The sequence below is a fragment of the Delphinapterus leucas genome, chromosome 12, assembly GCF_059928025.1.
Source record: "Delphinapterus leucas isolate spDelLeu-1000000601 "Yukka" chromosome 12, BTC_Dleu_Yukka2, whole genome shotgun sequence".
Lineage (NCBI taxonomy): Eukaryota > Metazoa > Chordata > Mammalia > Artiodactyla > Monodontidae > Delphinapterus > Delphinapterus leucas.
Genome location: NC_143140.1, coordinates 71,028,128 through 71,052,573, shown reverse-complemented (window position 1 = coordinate 71,052,573; position 24,446 = coordinate 71,028,128). Strand labels below are relative to the sequence as shown.

Below are 24,446 nucleotides of genomic sequence, written 5' to 3'. Positions count from 1 at the left end.
CATTGCTTTTATAACCATAAACCCCCCAGATTTATAAAAATAGAAACTTTTTTCAGGAACAATTTACGTTGTTGAGTGTTCTGCAATCCATATATTATCCAGTAGGGGGCGCTATTTAACCATCTACTATCCACTATAATCCATCATTTCAGGAATATGGCTGGGTGAATGATTGCACTGTCTATGGTAATGATTTACTGTTAATATTCATACATAGAATTTGCCCCTTACAAACATGAAAAGCCCCATTTCCAGCCTTATTAAAATGGAAAACCTATGTGAAAATCATCATCGTAATCATCACCACTAACACTTCTGTTGCAGCTTACTATGTGTGGGCATTATCCTGAGCATTTTACATATGTTAGCTCTTTTGATACTTATTACAATGCTGTGGGGTGGGCACCATCCATTCTATAGATGAGGAGACTGAGGCACAGAGAAGTTAAGTGGCCCAACGTCACACAGCTAGTATGAGAAAGGATCTGAACCTGAGCTATCTGGTTCCACAGTCTGGGAATCACGTGTGAGGTATGTTATTGTTGGAACCCAACCAGGGTCAGTTTGGGTCTCTTCCAGAAATTCTGAAGAGTACTTTCCTTGCTTTCACTTCAGCATTAATGAGCTCTATTCCTCAAATCTACTGAAACAAGACAAAGAAATCATATCTCGTCCAAAATTATCTGAAGATGTTAAGACACCAGTGAAACTCTCAATTTGTTTGAAATCACTTTGCCTGCAATCGGTACTTTATTTGATTTGTAAGAATATGATTTTTCGTCACAAATATATTATACAGCTAATAAAACAAATATTTTCATTACTTTTGAAAACTGAGAGCATTTTCTTCACACAGTCTATACCGTATGCAGTTAACTCTTGGCAGAATAGCCCCTCGTGCTATTTTTTAAAAAAAAATAATTTTGGGCTGTGTTGGGTCTTCGTTGTTGCACGTGGGCTTTCTCTAGTTGCAGGCAGCAGGGGCAACTCTTTGTTGCGGTGCGCGGGCTTCTCACTGCGGTGGCTTCTCTTATTGTGGAGAATGGGGTCTAGGCATGCAGGCTTCAGTAGTTGGAGCACGTGAGCTCAGTAGTTGTGGCTCACGGGCTCTGGAGCGCAAGCTCAGTAGTTGTGGTGCACAGGCTCAATTGCTCCGTGGCATGTGGGATCTTCCCGGACCAGGGATTGAACCCGTGTCCCCTGCATTGGCAGGTGGATTCCTAACCACTGCACCACCAGGGAAGCCCCTTTGTGTTACTTTTGAAAGTGAAAATTTTTGTTTTTAATGAAAATATGTGAAGCTGGTTTATGTAAAATGAAGGCTGGGGAAATTATTTCAGGTGGTTTCAGACACTAACTTTCTCAGTAATTTTATTTTATTCATCCTCAAAAATTGCCAGAGAACTGCATAACACAAAATATAGTATTTTGTTTCTATTGAGAATACCAAACTGAAATATAGGAGACTAAATTTTAAACACAGCTAAATATTTCCCACTTCTTTCATTTTAAATTAATGGAAAAAGTAAGGGATTCACATCTGAGAAATGCAAATCAAACCCACAGTGAGATATTTCCTCATGCCTGTCAGAATGGCTATCAACAAAAAGACCAAGGATAACAAATGTTTGTGAGGATGTGCAGAAAAGGGAACCCTCCTACACTGTTGGTGGAAAAGTAAATTGGTATAGCCACTATGGAAAACAGTATGGAGGTTCCTCAAAAAACTAAAAATAGAACTATCATATGAGCCAGCAATTCCGCTCCTGGGAATGTATCTGAAGAAAAGGAAAACACTAATTCAAAAAGATACATGCACTCCAATGTTCACTGCAGCATTATTTACAATATCCAAGATATGAAAGCAACGTAGTGTCCATCAACAGATGAATGAATAAAGATGTGGGGTGTATATATATATAGAATATTAAAAAAGAATGAAATTTTGCCATTTGTAACAACATGGATGAACTTGGACAGTATTATGCTTAGTGAAATAGGTCAGAGAAAGACAAAGACCATATAACTTATATGTGGAATCTAAAGAAATAAAACGAAAGAATAAAACAAAACAGAAAGACTCACAGATATAGAGAACCAACTAGTGGTTACCAGTGGGAAGAGGGAAGGGGGAGGGGCAAGATAGGGGTAGTGGATTAAGAGGTACAAACTTCTATGTATAAAATAAATAAGCTACAAAGATATATTGTACAGCACAGGGAATATAGCCAATATTTTATAATAATTTTAAATGGAATATAATCTATAAAAATACTGAATCACTATGCTGTACACCTGAAACTAACAGAATATTGTAAATCTTCAATTAAATAAAAAGGAAAAGTGATTCAGAATAAATCTTTGGAAGTACAAGGTAAGATATGACCCTCATTGGATATTCTTCACGCTTTGCCCAAGGCCATGGCGGTGCGGACATTGAGAACTTGTTTCTCCTCAGTCCCCCTCCCATCCACACCTGAGGAGTCATGGTGGTGACAGAAGCAGGGCCAGGACACAGGAGGGTGGGGCTTTAGGTGCTGGTTGCATGCTGACATGATATATGATTTTTATTTGGAGAAACCTCAAAACAGGAAATGAAAAGGGTAGATGCAGCGGGGTCTAAATAGGTAAGAGATTTGTGGTAGGGAGTGGACTGTGGCAAAGAGGACCTGAATTTATCTGGAGAAGCCGGGTGGAGCGCTTCTAGGACGGAAATAGGCATTTGTTAATTTCAGTGGGTTCGCGCATAAAACGTTTATTGTGTCCCCCTTGAGACCCAGACACAGTGCTGGACACCAGGGATACACAGATTAATAAAACATGGTCTTTCTGTCAAAGAGTTGGCACCCGAGTGGGGAAGGTGGGGATGTAAGCAGTGAAGAGTCTGAAGCAGCCATGGTACAAGGTACAAAGGTGGACCCCAGCAGGAATCGCCCAGCCCTGCCGGGTAGGGTCAGGGACCGGCTCCTGGGTTCGGTACACGCGCTTAGAGTGCGGCAATGACCCCTGTCCAATGTGAACACTCATCTCAAATGGCTCGAAACTTAAATATCGTATTGTTGAAAATCAGGCCGTGATCCGACTTCAGGGGTTAAATATTTAATTGGTGATGCGCAGATTAAAATGTGTACACGTTGAAGCACTGAGAAGAAAAGCACTGGATGCGAGAGGACCAAGTGAGAGGGAAACGAGGCAGTGGGACCCCGCGGCTCCAGGTCTCTCCGGGCAGAGTAAGCTCACACACACCCAGTGTAACCCAAGCCCGGCCCCTCCTCCCCCGCGCGCGCCCGGGCCGGCCGGGCAGGTCAGGGCGGTGCGCTCTGAGTCACCGGAATCTAGGTGGGGCGGGCGCCTCGCCCCCGAGGCCAGCCCCGAGCCGCGTCCTCCAGGAGCCGCCTCCCCGAGGCCTCCTCCCTTTTGTCGCGCTGCCGGCGCTCTAGGGTCACTCTCCGCCGGCGTCCGAGCCCCACGCTCTCCTCTCCTCTCCACCACCGCCGTCGAGATGCTGGCCTGCGGCCTGGCCTGCGAGCGCTGCAGGTGGATCCTGCCCCTGCTCCTGTTCAGCGCCATCATTTTCGACATCATCGCGTTGGCCGGCCGCGGATGGCTACAGTTGAGCAATACCGACGAGTCCTACTCCTCGCTGTGGTGGCAGTGTACCTCCGAGGACAACTGCAAAAGCCTCATGAACTTTGGTGAGTGCCGCCGCCTCCGTGAAGTCCTCCGGGCGGCTGCTGGGCGAGCGCCGGCGCCCTGGGAGTGCGGAAGTCGCCCTAAGAGAATGGACTAAACAGGGTCGAGAAGGGACTGAACAGGGTCGGGGGTAGTGGGTGATTCAACAAATCTCTCTTTAGAGCCTAGGTTCATACATCCGACCCGAGCAGAATAAAGCAGTAGCAGCTTTCCGTGTCCAAAACCAGGCTCGACACTGGAAGAAAATGGCCCTAGTTCAAACTACGTTTATTCGTAGGGTCTGTCGGTACAGCAAAAGATGATTTCAGCCATTTGAAATGGGTTTGATGAGTAAATGTAATGAACAAAGTATATTTTCTTGGAGACCTACTGAAATTTCTTCCCATTCCGCCACCTATTTTATATCTTAAAATATGAAATATGCCTTATATTTTAAAATGTAAGTATTTAAAATGCGTACCTTCCCTAATGTTGCTGTATTATTCGTTTAACTTGAACTAAGTGAAAGCAGCTCTTCTTCCTTTAAAAAAGCCCTTTAAATCAAAGTTTCAGCAGGGAAGATTTCAGTAGATACTGCAGTGTTTAATGCTTCAGGCTAATTCTTGTTAGAGGGAGTGTCTTTTGGGTTTAGGCCTGGCATTGCTGTTTAGAAAACTTTATTTTAATCTGATTTGAAATCTAAAAAGCAAACACATCTTCTACACCGGCGAAATGAAGCAGAGTTGACAACTTAATATACTGCAGATAGAGTATTTTATTTTTCCAGCATGGAGGAAGCCTCAGGGACTACCTGTTACTCTTACGCGGGACTGGAGAGGAGCTTGCTCTGGGCCGGTACCACCCCCTGCTTTCTCGTAGATGGGAAGAACAGCCGGGGTCTATCGTGATTAGCATTGTGTGAGGGGTTCGGGAGAGGAGGGTTTAAGTATGAGAATAATCAGAAGTTTAAAGTCAACTACTACTGAATGGAGCCTTACCGACTGAGTTTAATAGTTTAAAACTGAGAAAGAAGGCTACCCTGCTTTTTTCCCCCATTCTCTGCTAGGACCTTTGACTTGCCCCGCACCTCCAAAGTGGCCCAGGGCTTCAAACCAAACTCTGTTTATTTCTGGGACCCTGTATCAGGGGCTTGGTGCTTTATCTTATCTACTGTGGAATTATTTGGAAGTTCTCCCCAAAAATTTACTCCCCAAAGGAGGCATGGTTCTCCTTAGCAGGTAATAAAATGTAAAGACTAAATGGAATTCCTACTTTCCTTAAAGTCTGTGTTTTTCATCTCTTAAAGCGCAAAGAGCACGCCTGCCAGGGTTTGTATTACCCCAAGTCTTTTAGGTTTTCAAAGGGAATTAATTTCTTTGAGATAATATGTCTCTATCTTCTGGTTAAAATGCAACAGAGTTCAGTATCTTGTAGGGGATTTAGTAGACTTGCTTAAAACAGGTGTGTTTTTAAACAGACTTTGATAATCGTATCTCACTGCAAAGACTAATACAGACCCAAAGAATATTCAGCGATCCTGGGCATATGAATTAAGAAGGTTAGTGTGCCGCGGGGAGAAGGGTGCAGGCAGAGCCTAGATCAGCACTACTGCTGGGACATGATCTGGCCTGCATAGCTCTGGCTGTGACCACAGCCCTCTTGTGAAAAATACACAATGCGGTTTTTATTTTTCTTGATTTGCAGGATGAACTCACCTTCCTAGGGTGTGGCTCTTCTAACCTCAGGCTGATAGAGTGCTTTGATATAGAAGGGAGTAAGCAGGTTTTGTTTCTGTTTTCTAATTTTTTAATTAGACAGGAGTCTAAAGCATTAACTTTTTTTAATTGTAGAGAAAAGACAGATCCAGTCAGTGTACAGCTGATGTTTCAATTTGATATAGAAATTGGTCTTTAGAAAAGTTCGGTTTTCCAAGTGAGCCTTGAGGAATCTAGTACTGCCTCTGTGATGCAGCAAGAATGATTTTCATAAGTGGTCGGTGGCTTTCACATTCCAATTTGGTTATTCTGGTGACCTTTGCAAAGATAATCAAGTGCCAAGGATGTGTTAGACGTGGCTTTTGCTCAAGCCCTAGAATCAAATAATGAATCTAGCACCCACTGTCACTAGTTGACCTTGGGAAGAAGAAAACAGCTATGATTTCACCAGGAGAGGTCCATCCCAGGCTACTGAAGTCAAAGATGAGTTGGAGTGATTATTATACTTCCACTCCGTCTCCTGCCATGGACTGTTGGCTAGTTTTGCCTCACAGGTGTAGAAATTGTGTACTCCTATCCCGTAGGTTGATTATCTAGGCGTCTCTGAACTTTTGAGATTTTCAGATAGCTGCAATTAGGCCTTGCCAAAAACAATATGTTCACATGAGGTCATATTTTATCTAAAATACAGTAAGCAGTTTACACACACTCCCACGTATGTACAAACACAACAAGGAATAAGGTTGATGGCTCTAATTAAACTGATATCTCAATATTGAGAATTAAGTGTGTATAATCACTTTTTAAAAAATTCGTGCTATGTGCTAGAAAATAAACCTTGTGATTTACCACTGTAAACTACAGTATTAAGAAAGTATACCTGTTTATTACAAAATGCTTCACTATCTCTTTTATTTGCTGACATTTGTAACAATATATTCATTTTGCTGGCAGGTATCAGCAATAATACTAAATAATAGAGATTTTTTTTATAAAGGTAAATAGTTCCATAGAATTATGTAAAAAGAAGAATGTTATATTCTTCACTGTCATTAACTTTTTTTTAAAGAATTTCAGATTACCATATCACCTCATTTTTCCTCATCAATGAATCAAATTAAACACTGAATATTTTCTTTTACATAATAGTAACAACTAAATAAATACAAATTCTTGTTTGAATTTTTAAAAAAGTCATGGTTTCTGGTCCTCAAAATTGGAAAAGAAAACTCTAGATTTAAACATTGAAATGATCATTCAAATTTCATGTATAAAGAAAATGCCAAGTTAGGACTTCCCTGGTGGCACAGTGGTTAAGAATCCGCCTGCCAATGCAGGGGACACGGGTTCGAGCCCTGGTCCGGGAAGATCCCACATGCCGCCGAGCAACTAAGCCCGTGGGCCACAACTACAGAAGCCTGCGTGCCTAGAGCCCGTGCTCCACAGCAGTGAGAAGCCTGCGTACTGCAACTAGAGAGAAAGCCTGCGCACAGTAACGAAGACCAACACAGCCAAAAATAAATAAATAAAAGAAGATGCTAAATTAAATTTGAATCCATGTTCACAGATAGTATTTTTGCACTCCTGGCACCTTCTTTTACAGTTTTAAGAAAGAGTACCTCAGGAGGATATTTTCAGCATCAGAGATGTAGATTTCAAGTCCTAAGCAAGCTCTGACTTGTCAGGGTAGAGAGTAATGAAGATAAGTTTATGCATAAATTACAGGGACAGCTGAGATGAATTTATGCTCCAAGAATGATGGTGGGGAGTCAGTGTGGCAGCATTGGAGAGCCTTTGCCTTGGATCTGAACTCAGAAGTGCAGAGCCTCATTTTTACCAAAGATACCACATTGAATGTTTTTTACATGAAATCAGCCTTGGATAAGTCAAAGAATCAGGTTAATACAGGAAATATTTTTAGATCATCTAGCCCTATGGTTCTTAAATGTACGAGAAATGAGAAAAATATCAGTAAGTATGAAGTTAATAGTTTTACATTAGCCTAAATTCAACTTAAAGGATTTCATTTTGAGATTATGTTCTTGTGGCTTTTTTGCAGAGGGGCAGGGTCACGTATTCAAATGCTCTTATTTTATGAAATTAGGCATTAGTAGATAGATTAATCTTTGCGGGCATGTGTTCACATTCGTACATAGTAAAACAAAAAGTTGGACACTCTCAATTGATTTTCATAATTAAAAAAATATATGTTGATTTATAAAATCTAGACATCTAGGAACCAGTGATCTTCACCAGTTTACTCCACATTTGCTGCGCTTAGCACTACCAGAGAGCCTCAATTCCTGATTTGTCTTTTCTCCTTGTAAATGGCCAGAGACTCCTAGACTATTAGATCTAGGAGGGATGAATAGTGCGCCTACTCAAGCTTTCTCCAAAGCCCACCTATCAGCATCGCCCGTGGCTGATCTGAGCTTCTTCCCGTTGTTCAGCAACTTAATTTTCTCCACGATGCTATTTGTTTAAAAGTACCTCTCTTACACTGACAAGAAGTGAAATGTGCTTCTCTGTAAATTCTTCTTTCCAGCCTTCTTCCAACGGACAGATTTTCAAACATTTGAGGGTAGATTCCAAATTTGCTGCTAGTTATTTTGTCTGAGTTCACACAGAATTTCCTGTATTTTCCCATCTTCCCGTGTAGGATGGTTTCCCCCACTCAGACTTTAAAAGAAGGCCATAAGGGGTAAAGTTCCATAAAAACCAATGGGAAAGGGTTATCATCTGGCTCAGTTTCAGGGGAAAATGTAGAGCATGTAAAGAATCTCACACCTACTGTGGAATTTCTCCCCAGAGACCCCGGCATCATTCTTCCTTTAAGCCATTCCTTTCCTGCCTTCCAAACCTTCTGCAGAATCATTCTTCCTGTGTCGATTTTTTTGGAGGCTTTCCTGAGTCATCCTCCAGATTTTTGCTACTCGTGTGTTACAGACCAGCAGCATGAGTATTATCTGGGAGGTTACTGGATATTCAGCATCTCAGGCCCCACCTACTGAATTGGAATCTGTATTTTAACAAGGTCCCCAGGTGATGTGTAAGCACTTTTAAGTTTCAGAAGCACTGGCCTGTATTACTGCAGATCTCCTCATTGACTATGCAACAGTCTTTTTGAATATATCATCTACCCATGTTTATATTTATTTGTAGATAGCATCTTTTTTTTTTTGAACCTGGAGGATATATATATATATATATATATATATATATATATATATATATATGAGTATAATTGCTTTACAATGGTGTGTTAGTTTCTGATTTATAACAAAGTGAATCAGCTATACATATACATATAGTCCCATATCTCCTCCCTCTTGCATCTCCCTCCCATCCTCCCTATCCCACCCCTCTAGGTGGTCACAAGATAGCATCTTTTTTATTTTTTCAATTATGGTCTTGTCCAGTTTTCAGTTCTGCTTGTGTATGACATAAAGAACTTTATAGAAACAATAGGAAGGAATCTGACAAAATCTTGTATTAATGGGTAGGGCTTTCTGTATTGTTCATAGATGAATCCTTTGTTCTGGAAAGGAACCATCCTCTACTCTAGTTGGGTGACAATTTGGAATCTGCAGGGCACTGAGTAAGGGGCTAGGCCACAGACTGTTTTGGTCAATGCTTGGTGCCCACATGTAAAGCTACTGACGAATGCAGCAAATCCATTAAAAGAAATACTAATTTGGGTTGAAAAAGTAATGACAGTCTCCAAAATGTCACCCACGATATAGCAGTAGTGCTCTCCTTGTCTTAAAATAAAAGTTTTGTTTATTTTTTCTTTTCATAAGCTTAACTTTGATTTATGGTTTCTAGCTTGATATTCAAGGTATTTATTTATTTTTACTTTTATTGCTCTTTTCTTCTCAGTCGATCTTACTGGTCTTTTCCCAGCTGTATTTGCCTTGTAACATCATGTTTTAGTATATAATCTCTGGAAAAACGTATAGCATTATCCCTCATACAAAAAACTTAAAAACATTTTTTAGAAAAAACTCAGAATTTCATTAGTAACCAGTGAATGGTTTCCATGTTGTTGACTTAATGTTGAATCTTTGCAAGCAATAGCAAAATCTGATAAGCCATTCATTACCTAAATGGATCTTTAATGAATCTTATCTAAAAGTGGATTTATAATGTTGCTGGTTTCTTTGATAACATAAATTTCTTCAAGTGGTACTTAGAAAAAATAAACTTAGGACAGAATAAATTACATATATATATGAAACACCGAATTTATCTTCCCTTAAGGAAAAAAAACAAAAAACAACATCCCTGCGCAGAAACTCTGTTTACCTGGAGTGCAGCATGCTTTTGTGGTCTCAATTCAGAGAAAGATAATTGACAATGACAATCCTTCCCCAATCCCCTACACACACACACACACACACACACACACACACACACATTCTGCTTATTTGAATTTAATGATAGTATTTAATTGAATTTAATGATTGGCAGTAACCATGAAAAAAATCTATAGAAATGAGACTATAATTGACCGTAGGTCACATACTGAAAGTTACACGCTCCTTTTTGGCAGTGCTGCAATCTGTTTTTATAAGGAGATTAATCATCTATCTTAGTTGTTCTCAGATTTTAGTATGGATGTAAGAAATACCAGTAAAATGCGGATTAGGAAAGGCAGAAATTTAGTGTATAAAATATTAATGAAGGACAGACTTGTCTTCAGAATAGATGAAGATGGACTGTCTTCAAAGACCTGAGGACCATCTGTTGATGTTGAATCATGAAAGAAGTAGCTTCAAGATAAGTTTTACAAATTGATATTTTTCCATTGAGGCTGGTAAATAGGGTACAATTTAGACCAAGGTGTAATATAAAAATATATAGTTCCCAAAGGGTTGGGTAAATTTATAGATATTAGACTCATTCTGGGTGATTAAGGGAGACCAAAGGCACTTAGCCTACAGATTTATCTTAAGTTTTCAAAATGTATGTCATGGAGAATTGCCATGTTGTTAGTCTACATGGCTGTTGGTTCCCTTCTCAGGCAGAATATTGGGCTGGAAGGACCCTGCTCAGACCTGGTAGGATCCATCTCATCACCTTACAACAAAATAGTCATTGACATGAGGCAGCAGATTGCCTTCCTTGTTATCCATCAGTCAGGACCTTCAAAACCATGTCAAGATTTGTATCTTTTTTTTTAGTTGATACCTCATTGTAATTTTTTTTTTACATCTTTATTGGAGTATAATTGCTTTACAATGGTGTGTTAGTTTCGGCTTTATAACAAAGTGAATCAGTTATACATATACATATGTTCCCATATCTCTTCCCTCTTGTGTCTCCCTCCCTCCCACCCTCCCTATCCCACCCCTCCAGGCGGTCACAAAGCACCGAGCTGATCTCCCTGTGCTATGCGGCTGCTTCCCACTAGCTATCTACCTTACGTTTGGTAGTGTATATATGTCCATGCCCCTCTCTCTCTTTGTCACAGCTTACCCCTCCCCCTCCCCATATCCTCAAGTCCATTCTCTAGTAGGTCTGTATCTTTATTCCTGTCTTACCCCTAGGTTCTTCATGACATTTTTTTCTTAAATTCCATATATATGTGTTAGCATACGGTATTTGTCTTTCTCTTTCTGACTTTCTTCACTCTGTATGGCAGACTCTAGGTCTATCCACCTCATTACAAATAGCTCAATTTCGTTTCTTTTTATGGCTGAGTAATATTCCATTGTATATATGTGCCACATCTTAAATGATAGTTAAGTGAATCAATGTGGGTGTTTCCACTCTCAAGGAGCAGGTTTTACACGGTCTACTTCCAAGGCAGCCTTCCTCCAGACAGACTGTTACTTAACTTTCCATTTTGATTTTCTTTAGACTCAGCATTTTAAATAAGATGCTAATTGAGTTGATTTAACATAACGTAGGAAAATTTCTTAAAATGATCTGTTCATATTTACATTCACCTGTTGGTTTTAGGTTAGGTGAATTGGCTTACTATTTCTTTTATTTAATTCCTTTCAAGTACCTGAAACTAAATGTAAATTACACCTCAGCGGTAATGTCAGCGGAAGCAGTAATAGCAATAATCTAACTTTGTATTAATCTTCCTCAAATAAACAGGCAAAATGATTGATGTTACTCTTTATAGCAACATCATACATAATTTATTTAGCTATACTTTAAAAACCTTAATCTGTGATTGTCAAAATTTGATTACTAAATATGTTCCCTGTTAGGATGCTTCTCCTGTTTTTATTGAAAACTCACATTCTGCTATACAACTGATCTTCCTGTTTTCATTCCTCTGTGTGGCTTATATAGCTGTGTTGCCTTTTCATTGAACAGTTTCAAACATGTGAACTCACCTTAAAAGGAAAACTCAGTGTCTGCTTATTGGAATTTAATGATTTTATTTAATTGAATTTAATGATTGGCAGTAGCCATGCAAAAATCTACAGACATGAGACTGTAATTGACAGTGGGTTACATGCTGAAAGTTACATGCTCCAGCTATTTTTATAAGAAGATTAATCATCTCTCTTAGTTGGTCTCAAACTTTAGTATAAATGTAAGAAATACCAGTAAAATGCAGATTCCTTTCCAACTCTGATTCAGTATGTCTGGAGGGATGCATAGGAATCCATACTTTTTTTTTTTTTTTTTTTGCGGTACGCGGGCCTCTCACTGTTGTGGCCTCTCACTTTGCGGAGCACAGGCTCTGGACGCGCAGGCTCAGCGGCCATGGCTCACGGGCCCAGCCGCTCCGCGGCACGTGGGATCTTCCCGGACCGGGGCACGACCCCGCGTCCCCTGCATCGGCAGGCGGACTCTCAACCACTGTGCCACCAGGGAAGCCCGGAATCCATACTTTTTATAAGCACCACTGATGATTTTGAGTCAGTGGTTTATGGGCTAGACTTCGAGATGGTCTGATTAATTAATGTTCTTTCCAAAGCATGGTCCGTTTTCTCTGGAAAGTTACCTTACTCGAAGGACAAGGCAAAAGTGGGAAAAGAGACTTAATCTCACATTTTGGCTTTATCCATGTCTATTTTAAAATAAAACATTTCTATTTTACCTTGGTCTTACTGATCTCATGGGAAGAGAGCAAGACGTGGAGGAAAGTAATAAAAATTATAAACATATAACTAGGCCCACTCAGGTACTGTCATGACGCCATCCTGACCAGTGCCACTAATTTGTGTGAAAACATGGTATTTGAGCATGTAAAAAACATTGAGCATGTGTCATTTCCTTAATTACCTATTATACCCCAGTCATCCCTGAATCTAGATGAAGATTTGGAGGGAGTGTGGAGGCTAGAGAAGGGGACAGGGGAGCTCAGCCCAGGTTTGTCTCTAATAGTTGAAGATGTAAACATGCAGTGGAGAACTGAGGAAGAGTCTTCATGTGACAGTGTAGAACCTTGAGAACGTTGAATAAAGTGAAAACTTGAGGTACTGGAGAAAGTCATCGGAATACATGAGGACATTTTTGAACAGAGAGGGCTGGAGAATTAATAGCTTCATGACTTTTCACACAAGAGCTCTCATCCTCACCGTAATCTTGAAAGAAGGCATTTTAGCCTTGGTTAACAGAGGAGCAGACTGACAGTGGCTAATAGGTAATAGAGGCAGGGTATACATGAGGGCAAGCTGGCTCCCAAGCCCTTGTTCTTTCTGCTAGTCCTTAACTTTGTCTAACACTGACCAGTCCAGTGACCCCAAATTAAGTCAGGATTTGTTTGCCAGCCAAGCTCGGTTAAAGCTGGAGCAAAACCAGTGCCGAGGTACACGCAGCTCTCCTTTTCAAATGCAATAAAGAGAAATAGGTTAAGGGTGCATGTTCATCCATTAATGAATGAGTGGGTAAACATAATGTGGGCTATCCATACAATAGAATAATTATTGGTCATAAAAAGGAATGCAGGGCTTCCCTGGTGGCGCGGTGGTTGAGAGTCTGCCTGCCGATGCAGGGGACACGGGTTCGTGCCCCGGTCCGGGAGGATCCCACATGCCGCAGAACGGCTGGGCCCGTGAGCCATGGCTGCTGAGCCTGCGCGTCCGGAGCCTGTGCTCTGCAACGGGAGAGGCCACAACAGTGAAAGGCCCGCGTACCGCAAAAAAAAAACAAACAAAAAGCAAAAAACAAACAGAAAAGCAGTCCTAATCCATGCTGTTCCAACATGGGTGAACCTTGAAGACATTATGCTAAGTGAAAGTGTAAGACAGTCACAAAGGCCACATAGTATATAATTCCGTTTATATGAAATGTCCAGAATAAGCAAATTTATAGAGACAGAAAGTAGATCAGAAGGTGAAGGAAGTGGGGAGGAGAAGGGCACTGCTAACGGACATGGGGTTTCTCTTTGGGGTGATGAAAATTTTGGAATTGAAAGTGGTGATGGTTGCACAACCCTGTGAATGGAGTGAAAACTACAGAATTGTATGCTTTAAATGGATGAATTTTCTAGTATGTAACTTATATCTTAAAAAAAAGAAAAAAGACTCCTGTTCTGGATTCAGACAGTCTGGAAATCAAACTTGGCTGCCAGCTGTGTGGCTCTGGGCAGGTTATCTGGACTCTCAAAGGCTTAGTATAATCTCACTTCTAAAATAGAAATGATAACAGAGTGTGAACCTTAAAAAGTTATTGTGAGGATTCAGGTTGCTAAGGCATGGCGGGTTCTTAGCCCAGTGCCTGGTACAGAGCGATTACTTCCTACATGTCAGTTACTGCCTCTAGAGAGAAGGTTGTGTGGGAAGAGATTTTACGAATCAGTGCAGTTTGAACAATAAGAATGATTGGCTGGAATCCTTAGCTTGGGAGTCATGACTCTTCTTTTCCCACAGGGGCAGAGGAGAATGACCCAGGGCTAGAGCTGCCCATGTAGATCTTCAAACCTAGAACTCAATTTCCACCTCATCCTTATTGTTTTTAGGGCCCATGTCAATAATTGAGAATTATTGTGCAATAAATTCTGAATACTTCACAAGTTAAAATTTAGAAATGTTGTTTGCACCTAAACTTGTTATAAAAAGCACAGCTAGCTACTTTACAATTAAATTGTTTTATTTTATATCTCTGTCTAGTCATACGTACTATGAGTTTTCAGTAATTATTTTTGCATGGGACCAAACCTTAATATGGAAAAAAGATCCTTTTAAAGGTATTTGAAACAGTTCCTGAAGAGATTGTAATTTAGATTGTTCCATAGTAAAAATGTTGTTTATTGTGGTCATGTTATAGTAGAACTTGAGTGACTCTTTTAAATATACCTGTTTATATGCCATTTTATTAAATGAGATACAGTTTAATGTAGTTTACTTTTCATTTTGGAGGTATAAACATTTGCCCCAAAACTGAGGGGATAAGGCATTACTGCATATCAGTATGTTAATGTCCTACCTATGAATTGCCTATTCTTCCCTTAAAATATGGAGATGCTTAAGTATTGTCTAAAGAAAATCTGTTCTTCCACCCAAATACAATTAGTAGAAAGAAAAAAAAAAACCCATTGTTGCTTTGATAAGTAACTTTTAAATTTGGCTTGTCTGCCTTACTAATTGCTGTTTCTTTCTTATAGCGTGGGGAAAGGCAGTTGCCGCCATGCTCTTCTGTGGCTTCATCATCCTGGTGATCTCTTTCATCCTCTCTTTCTTTGCCCTCTGCGGATCCCAAATGCTTGTCTTCCTGAAAATGATTGGAAGCCTCCTGGCCCTGGCTGGTAAGACTGTGCGCCAGCAATCCTTTCTTCCTATCTGCAGGGGACATCAATATAATAATGTCCACGCCACAAAGAAGATCTCTGACAATACAGTTCCTGATCTGTTCTCGGAAAATGTGTCACCAAAGGCAGAAGTAACAGAGGAGAGATGTATTTTAAGAGCTGGATCCCTTTTATCCTCTGCCTGAGACAGCGTTCCATGTCCCCCATCCAAGTGAGGAAGGTTGTCACTCTACCTGCTGGTATCTCTCGTAGATGACCCCATGCCCTTGACACCCCTGCCCCGAGGGACCAGGGTTGGAAGTGCAGTGTCTCCATAGTGGTCCCAGGCTGGCCTCCCATGAGCCCCATGCCTGAGGGGACTGGAATGTCCCTGAACCATTGCACTTGTTGAAGGCGTTCTGCAGTCCTAGGATGTGGTGGGTCACAGAAGGGTTTTCTGCAGTGGGATGGGGGATCTGGGAGGGGCCAGATCTGGAATTGCCTCTTTGCAGCTTAGAGCCAGGGTTGGGGGATGGGAAACTTAGTTATGCAGCTGGGTGGGGCTTGGAGAGATCATTTATTAAGGGAATATCAGAACTAGCAAGAATCTAGAGGCAAGAATTATTTAAAATTTTAGGTGGGCACCTGGCAGTAGGGAAGTCTGCCAAAGGAGCAGGACCCCAGCCACAGAGCTGGATTTAGATGCAAATCTGGATTTCCTGAGGAGGGGAAAGAAGAAGAAGATGCTGATAAGGGCAAAGTGAGGCGGCCATAGTCCATTTCTCAAGCTACTAACTTAGGCTCATGGAACAAATGCTGAAGTCCAGCCACAGACCTGGGGTATAAATACAAAGTGAGCATATGGTTTTGGAAACAAGTCAGAAGCCTTGTAACTAGAGGGGTCCATAGGATCAAGCCTGAGCCTGAGTGGGACTGCTGTGCGCAGGGTTCCCTGAGTACAAAGAAGGTGATGGCAGGATCTAGGGCAGGATAAGTGAGGAGCAAAAAGGCCCTGGCTGGGAGGAAGGAGGTAGCCTCCGAGAACCAGCCAGTGCAGGTCTAACCGTCCCCTGTACATTTAAACATGTCTCCTGATTCAAAATAAAGTTTACTTGAGTGTTCCTCATGTTTCAAACTTTGCTTTTGGAATAATATTTTAGAATCAGAAATGGCTAGGAATCACAAAACATATGAAGAATCTTGTTGAATCCTCCCTCCACTTTTATTTGGTGTTTTGTAGTTCAAATTTACAAGACCTTATCAAAAACAATTTGATGTAGCTTCCTATCACATGTCTTAGAAGACTAGGTAGATGCCTATATAAATCACCATTAGAAATAACACTATGGCATTAACGTTCATTGAAGAATCCTTTATGACCCATCAATTCCACTTCTAGGTATATATCCAAAAGAACCAAAAGCAGGGATTTGAATAGGTACTTGTACGTCCATGTTCATAGCAGCATTATTCACAATAGCCAAAAGGTGGAAGCAACCCAAGTGTTCAGCAGCAGATAAATATATAAACAAAAGGTAGTCTATACATACAATGGAATATCATTCAGCCATAAAAAGGAATGAAATTTTGATGTGAGCTACAACATGGACGGACCTTGAAAACGTTATGCTGAAAGAAATAAGGTAGATACAGAAGGACGAATATTTTATGATTTCACTTGTATGAAGTACCTGGAATAGGCAAATTCACAGAGACGGAAAGTCGATTGGAGGTTACCAGCAGCCGAGGGGAGGGGGAATGGGTACATATTGTGGATGTTGGAAGTGTTTTAGGTATGGATAGTGGTGATGGTTACACAACATTGTGAATGCATTTAATGCCACTGAATCGAACACTTAGCAAATGGCTAAAATGAGAAATATTACGTTGAGTATATTTTACCAAAATTAAAAGAAATCGTAGTAAAACTCTTCTGTCCACCTTAACCTTAAAACATTAAGATCTAGTAATCGCCATCTCTAGCTAACAGGGTTGCAGGAGTTATTGTAAAAAAAACTCGCTCTGGTGAGTTTCGATAGATAAACAGCTGAACTGTCCTGCTTAACCCCGTGTTCTCATTTTACAATTTAATTCTCCCCTTCTTCAAAGTTGGACAAGTGGAATGGGAAATGTTTAATAGAAAAATAAAAAGCCTAGAAATCTCAGTACATTTTTAGTGGTAATAATGTTGAATAAGCCCTACTTGAATTTTAAGATATATTTCATAACAATTCTTTTTAATGTGATGTATATTATTGGGTTAAAATCAGAATAATTGAACACCAATACAATTTAGATTTTGTAAAAATTGATCCAAACCATTACAAGAACTTTATGTGATGAACCAAAATGGGTAAATAACAATGTTTAACATTTATTACTAGGCATATTAGAGAAAAATGCAGAGACGTGTTCCTTTTGTGTCATACACAATGATTTGCAGAAAATGACAAACTTAACTAGTGAGAGTTTGTTATTTAAACTAGACAGAAAGTGGGACTTCCCTCATGGTCCAGTGGCTAAGACTCTGAACTCCCAGTGCAGAGGGCCTGAGTTTGATCCTTGGTGGGGGAACTAGATCCCACATGTGTGCCGCAACTAAGAGTTCGCATGTTGCAACTAAGAAGACCACATGCCACAACTAAGAGTCCGCATGCCACAACTGAAAAAAAAAAAAAGATCCTGCATGCCACAACTAAGACCTGGTGCAGCCAAAATAAATAAATAAATAAATAAATATTTAAAAAAAATAAAGTAGACAGGAACCAGAGAAATATCTAAGATCTGCACTAAGATTGCCTTTCGTAAGTTGCCAAAGAAGAACATTTTAAGTTGGGAAATAGAAGCAACAAATCAAGATGTGGAAACATCTACAGCCTTTCTAGTAATTAAAAAAAAAAAAAGAAAACTAGTTAAGGGTATATCTGTGGAGCTAGTAGAAAAAAATTAAGGTGAAATAAAAGTGGTGGCGAGGACTGTTCACTCCCTGACATACTCCTGGGAGCTCAGCCAGCTGATCCCTCTTTGTGAAGAGTAGCGTCTGAGTGTCACAGAGCTAAAATCTGCTTATACCCAAAGTCATGGCAATGCACATACTAAATACTAGGTAAAAAAATGCATAGCATAGCATAGCATAGCATGTGTATACTCATTAGAGCTTTATAGAATTAGGCATGTTCATTGAAAAAGACTACAAAGTAGATTTAATAAATTCCTTTTATTTTTAAGCAATGTAAATTGTTAATACATGATTAATAATAATTGTAATAATGTGACTCATATCAAAGAGTTTAGAAATTTTTTTGACATATGTTTTCCTTCCCGTATCTTCCCTTTCACTTTTTTTTTTTTTTTTTTTTTTTTTGCGGTACGCAGGCCTCTCACTGTTGTGGCCTCTCCCGTTGCGGAGCACAGGCTCCAGACGCGCAGGCTTAGCGGCCGTGGCTCACGGGCCAGCCGCTCTGCGGCATGTGTGATCTTCTTGGACCGGGGCACAAACCCGTGTCCCCTGCATCAGCAGGCGGACTCTCAACCACCGCGCCACCAGGGAAGCCCCCCTTTCACTTTTGAAAGCACTGTGGTTATTCCCCTCTTTTGCTTCTATTTCCCCAGAGGCTGGAATGCTCTTCTTCCTCTCCTCCATCTCTTCATTTCTACTTATTCTTCAGATTCCCCCTTCCTCTGCAGGCTTTTCTTCTGATTCTCCCATTGATCATTCGCATCACTGATTCATTGTTTTATTTAGTCATTTATTTATTGAATGAATATTCCTCTATCTGTGTCTGTGTGTGCATACACACAGACATATGTATATGTACATATGTTTTATTTTGCTAACACTGATAATATTAACTTATGTTTGGCACAGGAAAAGCAAAGATGAAAAAGTAGGCTCTCCTCTACCCTCTTGCTTCCTATTGCACACCACAATTCAGCACGTTTTAGTTTAGTATATATAATGCTTACATAGGTACATGAATCTCTAATTTTCTGTCTGTATTTCATATACTCAGTATTCTACTCAGTGCCAGGTATCTCTGACACACAATATTCAGTCATCTTTTTTGGCTTATGATTAACTAGACTCCCCCAGCCCCTTTTATCAGCATTATTTAGGTGGATTTAATACTTATTTTAAGGCAAAAATGTTGTGGAAGAGGAAATAATCTGTTGTTACCATGCATTCATTCATTCATACATTCATACGTTGTATTTTTTTTTCCTTCCTTTTAGCTGTGTTCCAGATCATCGCCCTGGTAATTTACCCTGTGAAGTACAACCAGACCTTTAACTTGGCTAACAGCTCTGCTGACATTTACATCTATAACTGGGCCTACGGCTTTGGGTGGGCGGCCACGATTATCCTGATTGGCTGTGCCTTCTTCTTCTGTTGCCTCCCCAACTATGCAGATGACCTGCTGGGCAATGCCAAGCCGAGGTACTTCTACACATCTCCCTAAGGTGGGGAATGAGCAGAAGAACATCACTGCTGCTGAGATGGATTCCAGAGGAAGAAACTGTTTCCCCCGGAATACTCTGAACCTATGTTTGGGGCAGTGTTCATATCATTAAACTATAGTCAAAATGCTACAATACTTTGGGAGAGAATATTTCTTAAATAGTTTTAGAGTTTCATATTCATCTTTTATCTGTGATTTGTAGAGTTAAACAAGACTTACTTCTTTTAACTAATTACCTAATTACTAATATGCCAGTGTTTCCTTATATCTAGCCATACCATTTATATTGCATTTGTAAAAGAATATGAGAAGGAAACTTACGTAATTTGTAAGGTAAAAATGAGAAGGCTTCAGAGATTTGAGTAATCTGATCCGGTTTCTGTTTTTCCCAGATGGAATGAACTGGGTCTATTAAGGACTAAGGAGAAGAGGAAGATATTGGTAAAAATTGCCAGTGACCAAATATTCTAAAAGAAATGCAAAAAATAAATATTTTTTCAAACCTTCAGCTATTTAAAGAAGCAAAATCATTTCCTAAATGCATATCATTTGTGAGGATTTCTAATTAACATCATGAATAACTGATTTGGGGCTAAGCTTCCCGTTAACTTGATATGGCATCTAGGAAAGTATTCTTTCATAGCCAAAGCCTGTTGCAGTAGTAAGACCTCCTTAAGTAGTGAAATCTTAAGATGAAATTTTCTCTTTTAAAGTGGTTTGTAGGGTTGGGGTGTGGTAAAGTGCTACTAATAATTCTGCACTGTTTGGTGTCTATATGTTCTAGACTAGGGTAGACTGGATTAAAAGGTGGATTGGTCTAATTCGTCGTAACCTCTAGGTAGGATTAGGTTGTTTAGTAAACCATTAGGAGGGCCATTCCCATCACAAAAGTAACATTAAAAGAGCCTAAAGAGAAGAAATGGCTTGAATTTTTCGTCTTAGGCTTGACCAGGCTCTAATCATGTAGACACAGCTTCTGATAGATTGCAGCTGTAATCAAAAACTCAAATACGGTTAAAAACCTGGTTTCCCTTGGTAAACAGATTAAAAATATCTGAGGTAAAACATGCAACAGGAGAATTCAGGGATGTGGGATTTCTCTGAATGGCAAATATGATATATCACATGGATTTTTAAAAAATATTTGTACTTATGTAATGGAAACCAATTCATTTTATGTATCGAATTATTATCCTGTAAGTTGTAAAAATAAGCAGTTGCAGTTTCCATTATGAATTTTTCCCAATAAACCAGGTGTTCTAATCTTGTATCTAGTTTGCAGTTTTTTTGGTTTTGCTTCTCAGCACCCCCCCCCCACCGCCAATCTGAGGAAGGGGATTTCTTTTTTAACATCTTTATTGGAGTATGATTGCTTTACAATGTTATGTTGGTTTCTGCTGTATAACAAAGTGAATCAGCTATACATATACATATATCTCCATATCCCCTCCCTCTTGTGTCTCCCTCCCACCCTCCCTATCCCACCCCTCTAGGTGGTCACAAAGCACCAAGCTGCTCTCCCTGTGCTATGTGGCTGCTTCCCACTAGCTATCTATTTTACGTTTGATAGTGTATATATGTCCATGCCACTCTCTCACTTCGTCCCAGCTTACCCTTCCCCCTCCCAGTGTCCTCAAGTCCATTCTCTATATCTGTGTCTTTATTCCTGTCCTACCCCTAGGTTCTTCAGAACCATTTTTTCCCCCTTAGATTCTATATATATGTGTTAGCATACGGTATTTGTTTTTCTCTTTCTGACTTACTTCACTCTGTATGACACACTCTAGGTCCATCCACCTCACTACAAATAACTCAATTTCCTTTTTTTATGGCTGAGTAATATTCCATTGTATATACGTGCCACATCTTCTTTATCCATTCATCTGTCAGTGGACACTTAGGTTGCTTCCATGTCCTGGCTATTGTAAATAGTGCTGCAATGAACATTGTGGTACATGACTTTTTGAGTTATGGTTTTCTCAGGGTCTATGCCTAGTAGTGGGATTGCTGGGTTGTATGGTAGTTCTATTTTTAGTTTTTTAAGGAACCTCCATACTGTTCTCCATAGTGGCTGTATCAGTTTACATTCCCACCAATAGTGCAGGAGGGTTCCCTTTTCTCCACACCCTCTCCAGCATTTATTGTTTACAGATTCTTTGATGATGGCCATTCTGACTGGTGTGAGGTGATACCTCACTGCAGTTCTGATTTGCATTTCTCTAATGATTAGTGATGTTGAGCATCCTTTCATGTGTTTGTTGGCAATCTGGATATCTTCTTTGGAGAGATGTCTGTTTAGGTCTTCTGCCCATTTTTGGATTGGGTTGTTTGTTTTTTTGATATTGAGCAGCGTGAGCTGCTTGTAAATTTTGGAGATTAATCCTTTGTCAGTTGCTTCATTTGCAAATATTTTCTCCCATTCTGAGGGTTGTCTTTTCATCTTGTTTATGGTTTCCTTTGCTGTACAAAAGCATTTAAGTTTCATTAGGTCCCATTTGTTTATTTTTGTTTTTATTTCCATTACTCTAGGAGGTGGGTCAAAAAGGATCTTGCTGTGATTTATGTCATAGAGTGTTCTGCCTATGTTTTCCTCTAAGTTTTATAGTGTCTGGCCTTACATCTAGGTCTTTAATCCATTTTGAGTTTATTTTTGTGTATGGTGTTAGGGAGTGTTCTAATTTCATTCCTTTACATGTAGCTATCTAGTTTTCCCAGCACCACTTATTGAAGAGGCTGTCTTTTCTCCATTGTATATTCTTGCCTCCTTTATCAAAGATAAGGTGACCATATGTGTGTGGGTTTATCTCTGGGCTTTCTATCCTGTTCCATTGATCTATATTTCTGTTTTTGTGCCAGTACCATACTGTCTTAATTACTATAGCTTTGTAGTAGTCTGAAGTCCGGGAGCCTGATTCCTCCAGCTCTGTTTTTCTGTCTCAAGATTGCTTTGGCTATTCGGGGTCTTTTCTGTTTCCATACAAATTGTGAAATTTTTTGTTTTAGTTCTGTGAAAAATGTCATTGGGAGTTTGATAGGGATTGCATTGAATCTGTAGATTGCTTTTCTCAGGGTCTATGCCCAGTAGTGGGGTAGTAAGAACATTGGATAAAATGAAAAGTTGCTTTTATCATTTTCAAGTTTTAAGGGTCCTGCTTATTTTAGGTGAGCATTCAAAAAACAATTTTTGAATGAACTTTAATGGTTTCTAGTAGTCTACTCCCTGAACTTCTTCCTCAGTGACCAATACCCAGGACACAGATATCAAATAGTATTTATCCAGTGCTGTCACCAGAGGGAATGGACCAAGAGCTTTCTGGTAGGTCAAGACACCCGGGAACATCAGTGTGGTTTAGTTGGTGGCTCTCCTATCTTCCGTGGCACAGCTTCCCGCTTGAGATGGGATCTTCTTCCATTCAGGTCATGGGACTGCAAGCAGTCTCTTTACTTCTTTTCCTCTTGTCCATCTTCCATTTGCCGGTTGATAGTTTTTTTTTATCCACGATGGCTCTTAGGTGAATTCTCCTCTGGTGTATATAAATGTGAAGAAGGGTTGCAGAGTAGCATGGTGGGAGAAAGGATATTTCTTCTTAGTGCTTCTATTGGCCAGTTGGTCCTTGGCAGTGACTTTTTCTTCTGTGCATTTCAAAATTTGAGGTGAACGTTTCTCATCATAAATCCACAAGGATCTGGTCTGGGTGATTGTTTACACCAAAATTAAAACAAAAAAAAACAGGGTTTGAAGTGATCATTAACAATGTTTAAAATGCCATCTTTTAAAATAATTGCATAGCTAATTCAAGAAGATAATGGATATCTAGAGATTCAGAAACTGGGTCTCCCATTAGACATGAAAATGACTCTCAGATACAGGTCCTCTAAAGCAAGCACTTTTGTCTTTGGATTTTTTTCCCTTCCAACTCTCTTCTTCCCTTCCTAAACAAGTAACACACTAGATCCTAATGATGCACATTTAGGAAAAATACAGCTTCCTGGAATCCATGGTCTGTACTAACAGAAACATTTCTGCTGGAATGTTTGTGACAAAGACAGAGGAAGCATCATTACTTTGGTTAAAATGTTCCGCTTCTTTCAGCCTTGTTCCAGCATAGAGATCCTCCATTCCTTGTTAGTTCTGTCATAAACAGAGCAGGAGAATTCCAGGGAATTCAGGAAAGTAATGGAGAATTTGACTGAGAAGCCATCTGAGGACTAACAATGCATTGCATGAGATTTCCCATGATGAAGCCAAGCTGGTTTCTAGCTCTGTAATTATACTGAGTCCCCAACCTTTAAACAAGCAGTTCTAGGTTCCCAAACAATTATCTCACGCTCCCACTGTAAGTAGTCAGGTATGCCAAGTGCCATTTACCACTGAATGTAACAAAGAGGTAATGTGTCTAGGACTTTGAGGTCTCACACAAAGTAACTGTGGAGTGTAATTACTTTTAGCTTCAAAACCATACGTTGCAGGGCTGACATTAAAGTTTGATAGGCTTTCCTTCCTTAAGAGAATCAAAACAATGGAAAAATATAGTCATAACAACCTCATTAGGTTGATTTTTGGTACAAACGCCTGATAACAGTCCTATTAATATAATAAACACAAAGGCTGGATCGACTTCTTTTGTTTTCCTAGGAAGACCTGAAAAGGACATATTTGAGTCTCATCCCATTGTTGGCTCTTGCTAGCTATGCAGGAGTCTATAGCTTGAGTGGTTTACCACCCCATGTGTTTCATAACCTCATCTGTAAAATGACTGCAGTGATCCTTTTCCTTCAGAATTCCCTGATTCAGTGTGTTTGTATATGCAGCTGCTCATTTATTAATTTACTCAAATATTGTTGGGCAAAGGAAAAATGGTAAAGTAATGCTATTTTTTGGTGTGTTTTTTCAAGTTGATT

At 39.9% G+C, this 24,446-nt stretch overlaps 1 protein-coding gene across 1 annotated transcript; it reads left to right on the top strand.

The window, feature by feature from the left end:
- Positions 1-3,409: 3,409 nt before the first annotated feature.
- On the top strand, positions 3,410-20,814 carry PERP (p53 apoptosis effector related to PMP22). The gene is made up of 3 exons (XM_022557689.3): positions 3,410-3,695; positions 14,962-15,102; positions 19,318-20,814. Exons 1-3 carry the CDS (start codon positions 3,503-3,505, stop codon positions 19,542-19,544), a joined length of 561 nt encoding a protein of 186 aa, XP_022413397.1. The 5' UTR covers positions 3,410-3,502; the 3' UTR covers positions 19,545-20,814.
- Positions 20,815-24,446: the final 3,632 nt, after the last annotated feature.

What these genes read in the sequence shown, in the direction of transcription:
- PERP (XM_022557689.3), top strand. Translation starts at nt 3,503, where the DNA reads ATGCTGGCCTGCGGCCTGGCCTGCGAGCGCTGCAGGTGGATCCTGCCC. An exon ending in CAAAAGCCTCATGAACTTTG is followed by an intron (nt 3,696 to 14,961) that starts GTGAGTGCCGCC and finishes TCTTTCTTATAG; the next exon opens with CGTGGGGAAAGGCAGTTGCC. An exon ending in AAGCCTCCTGGCCCTGGCTG is followed by an intron (nt 15,103 to 19,317) that starts GTAAGACTGTGC and finishes CCTTCCTTTTAG; the next exon opens with CTGTGTTCCAGATCATCGCC.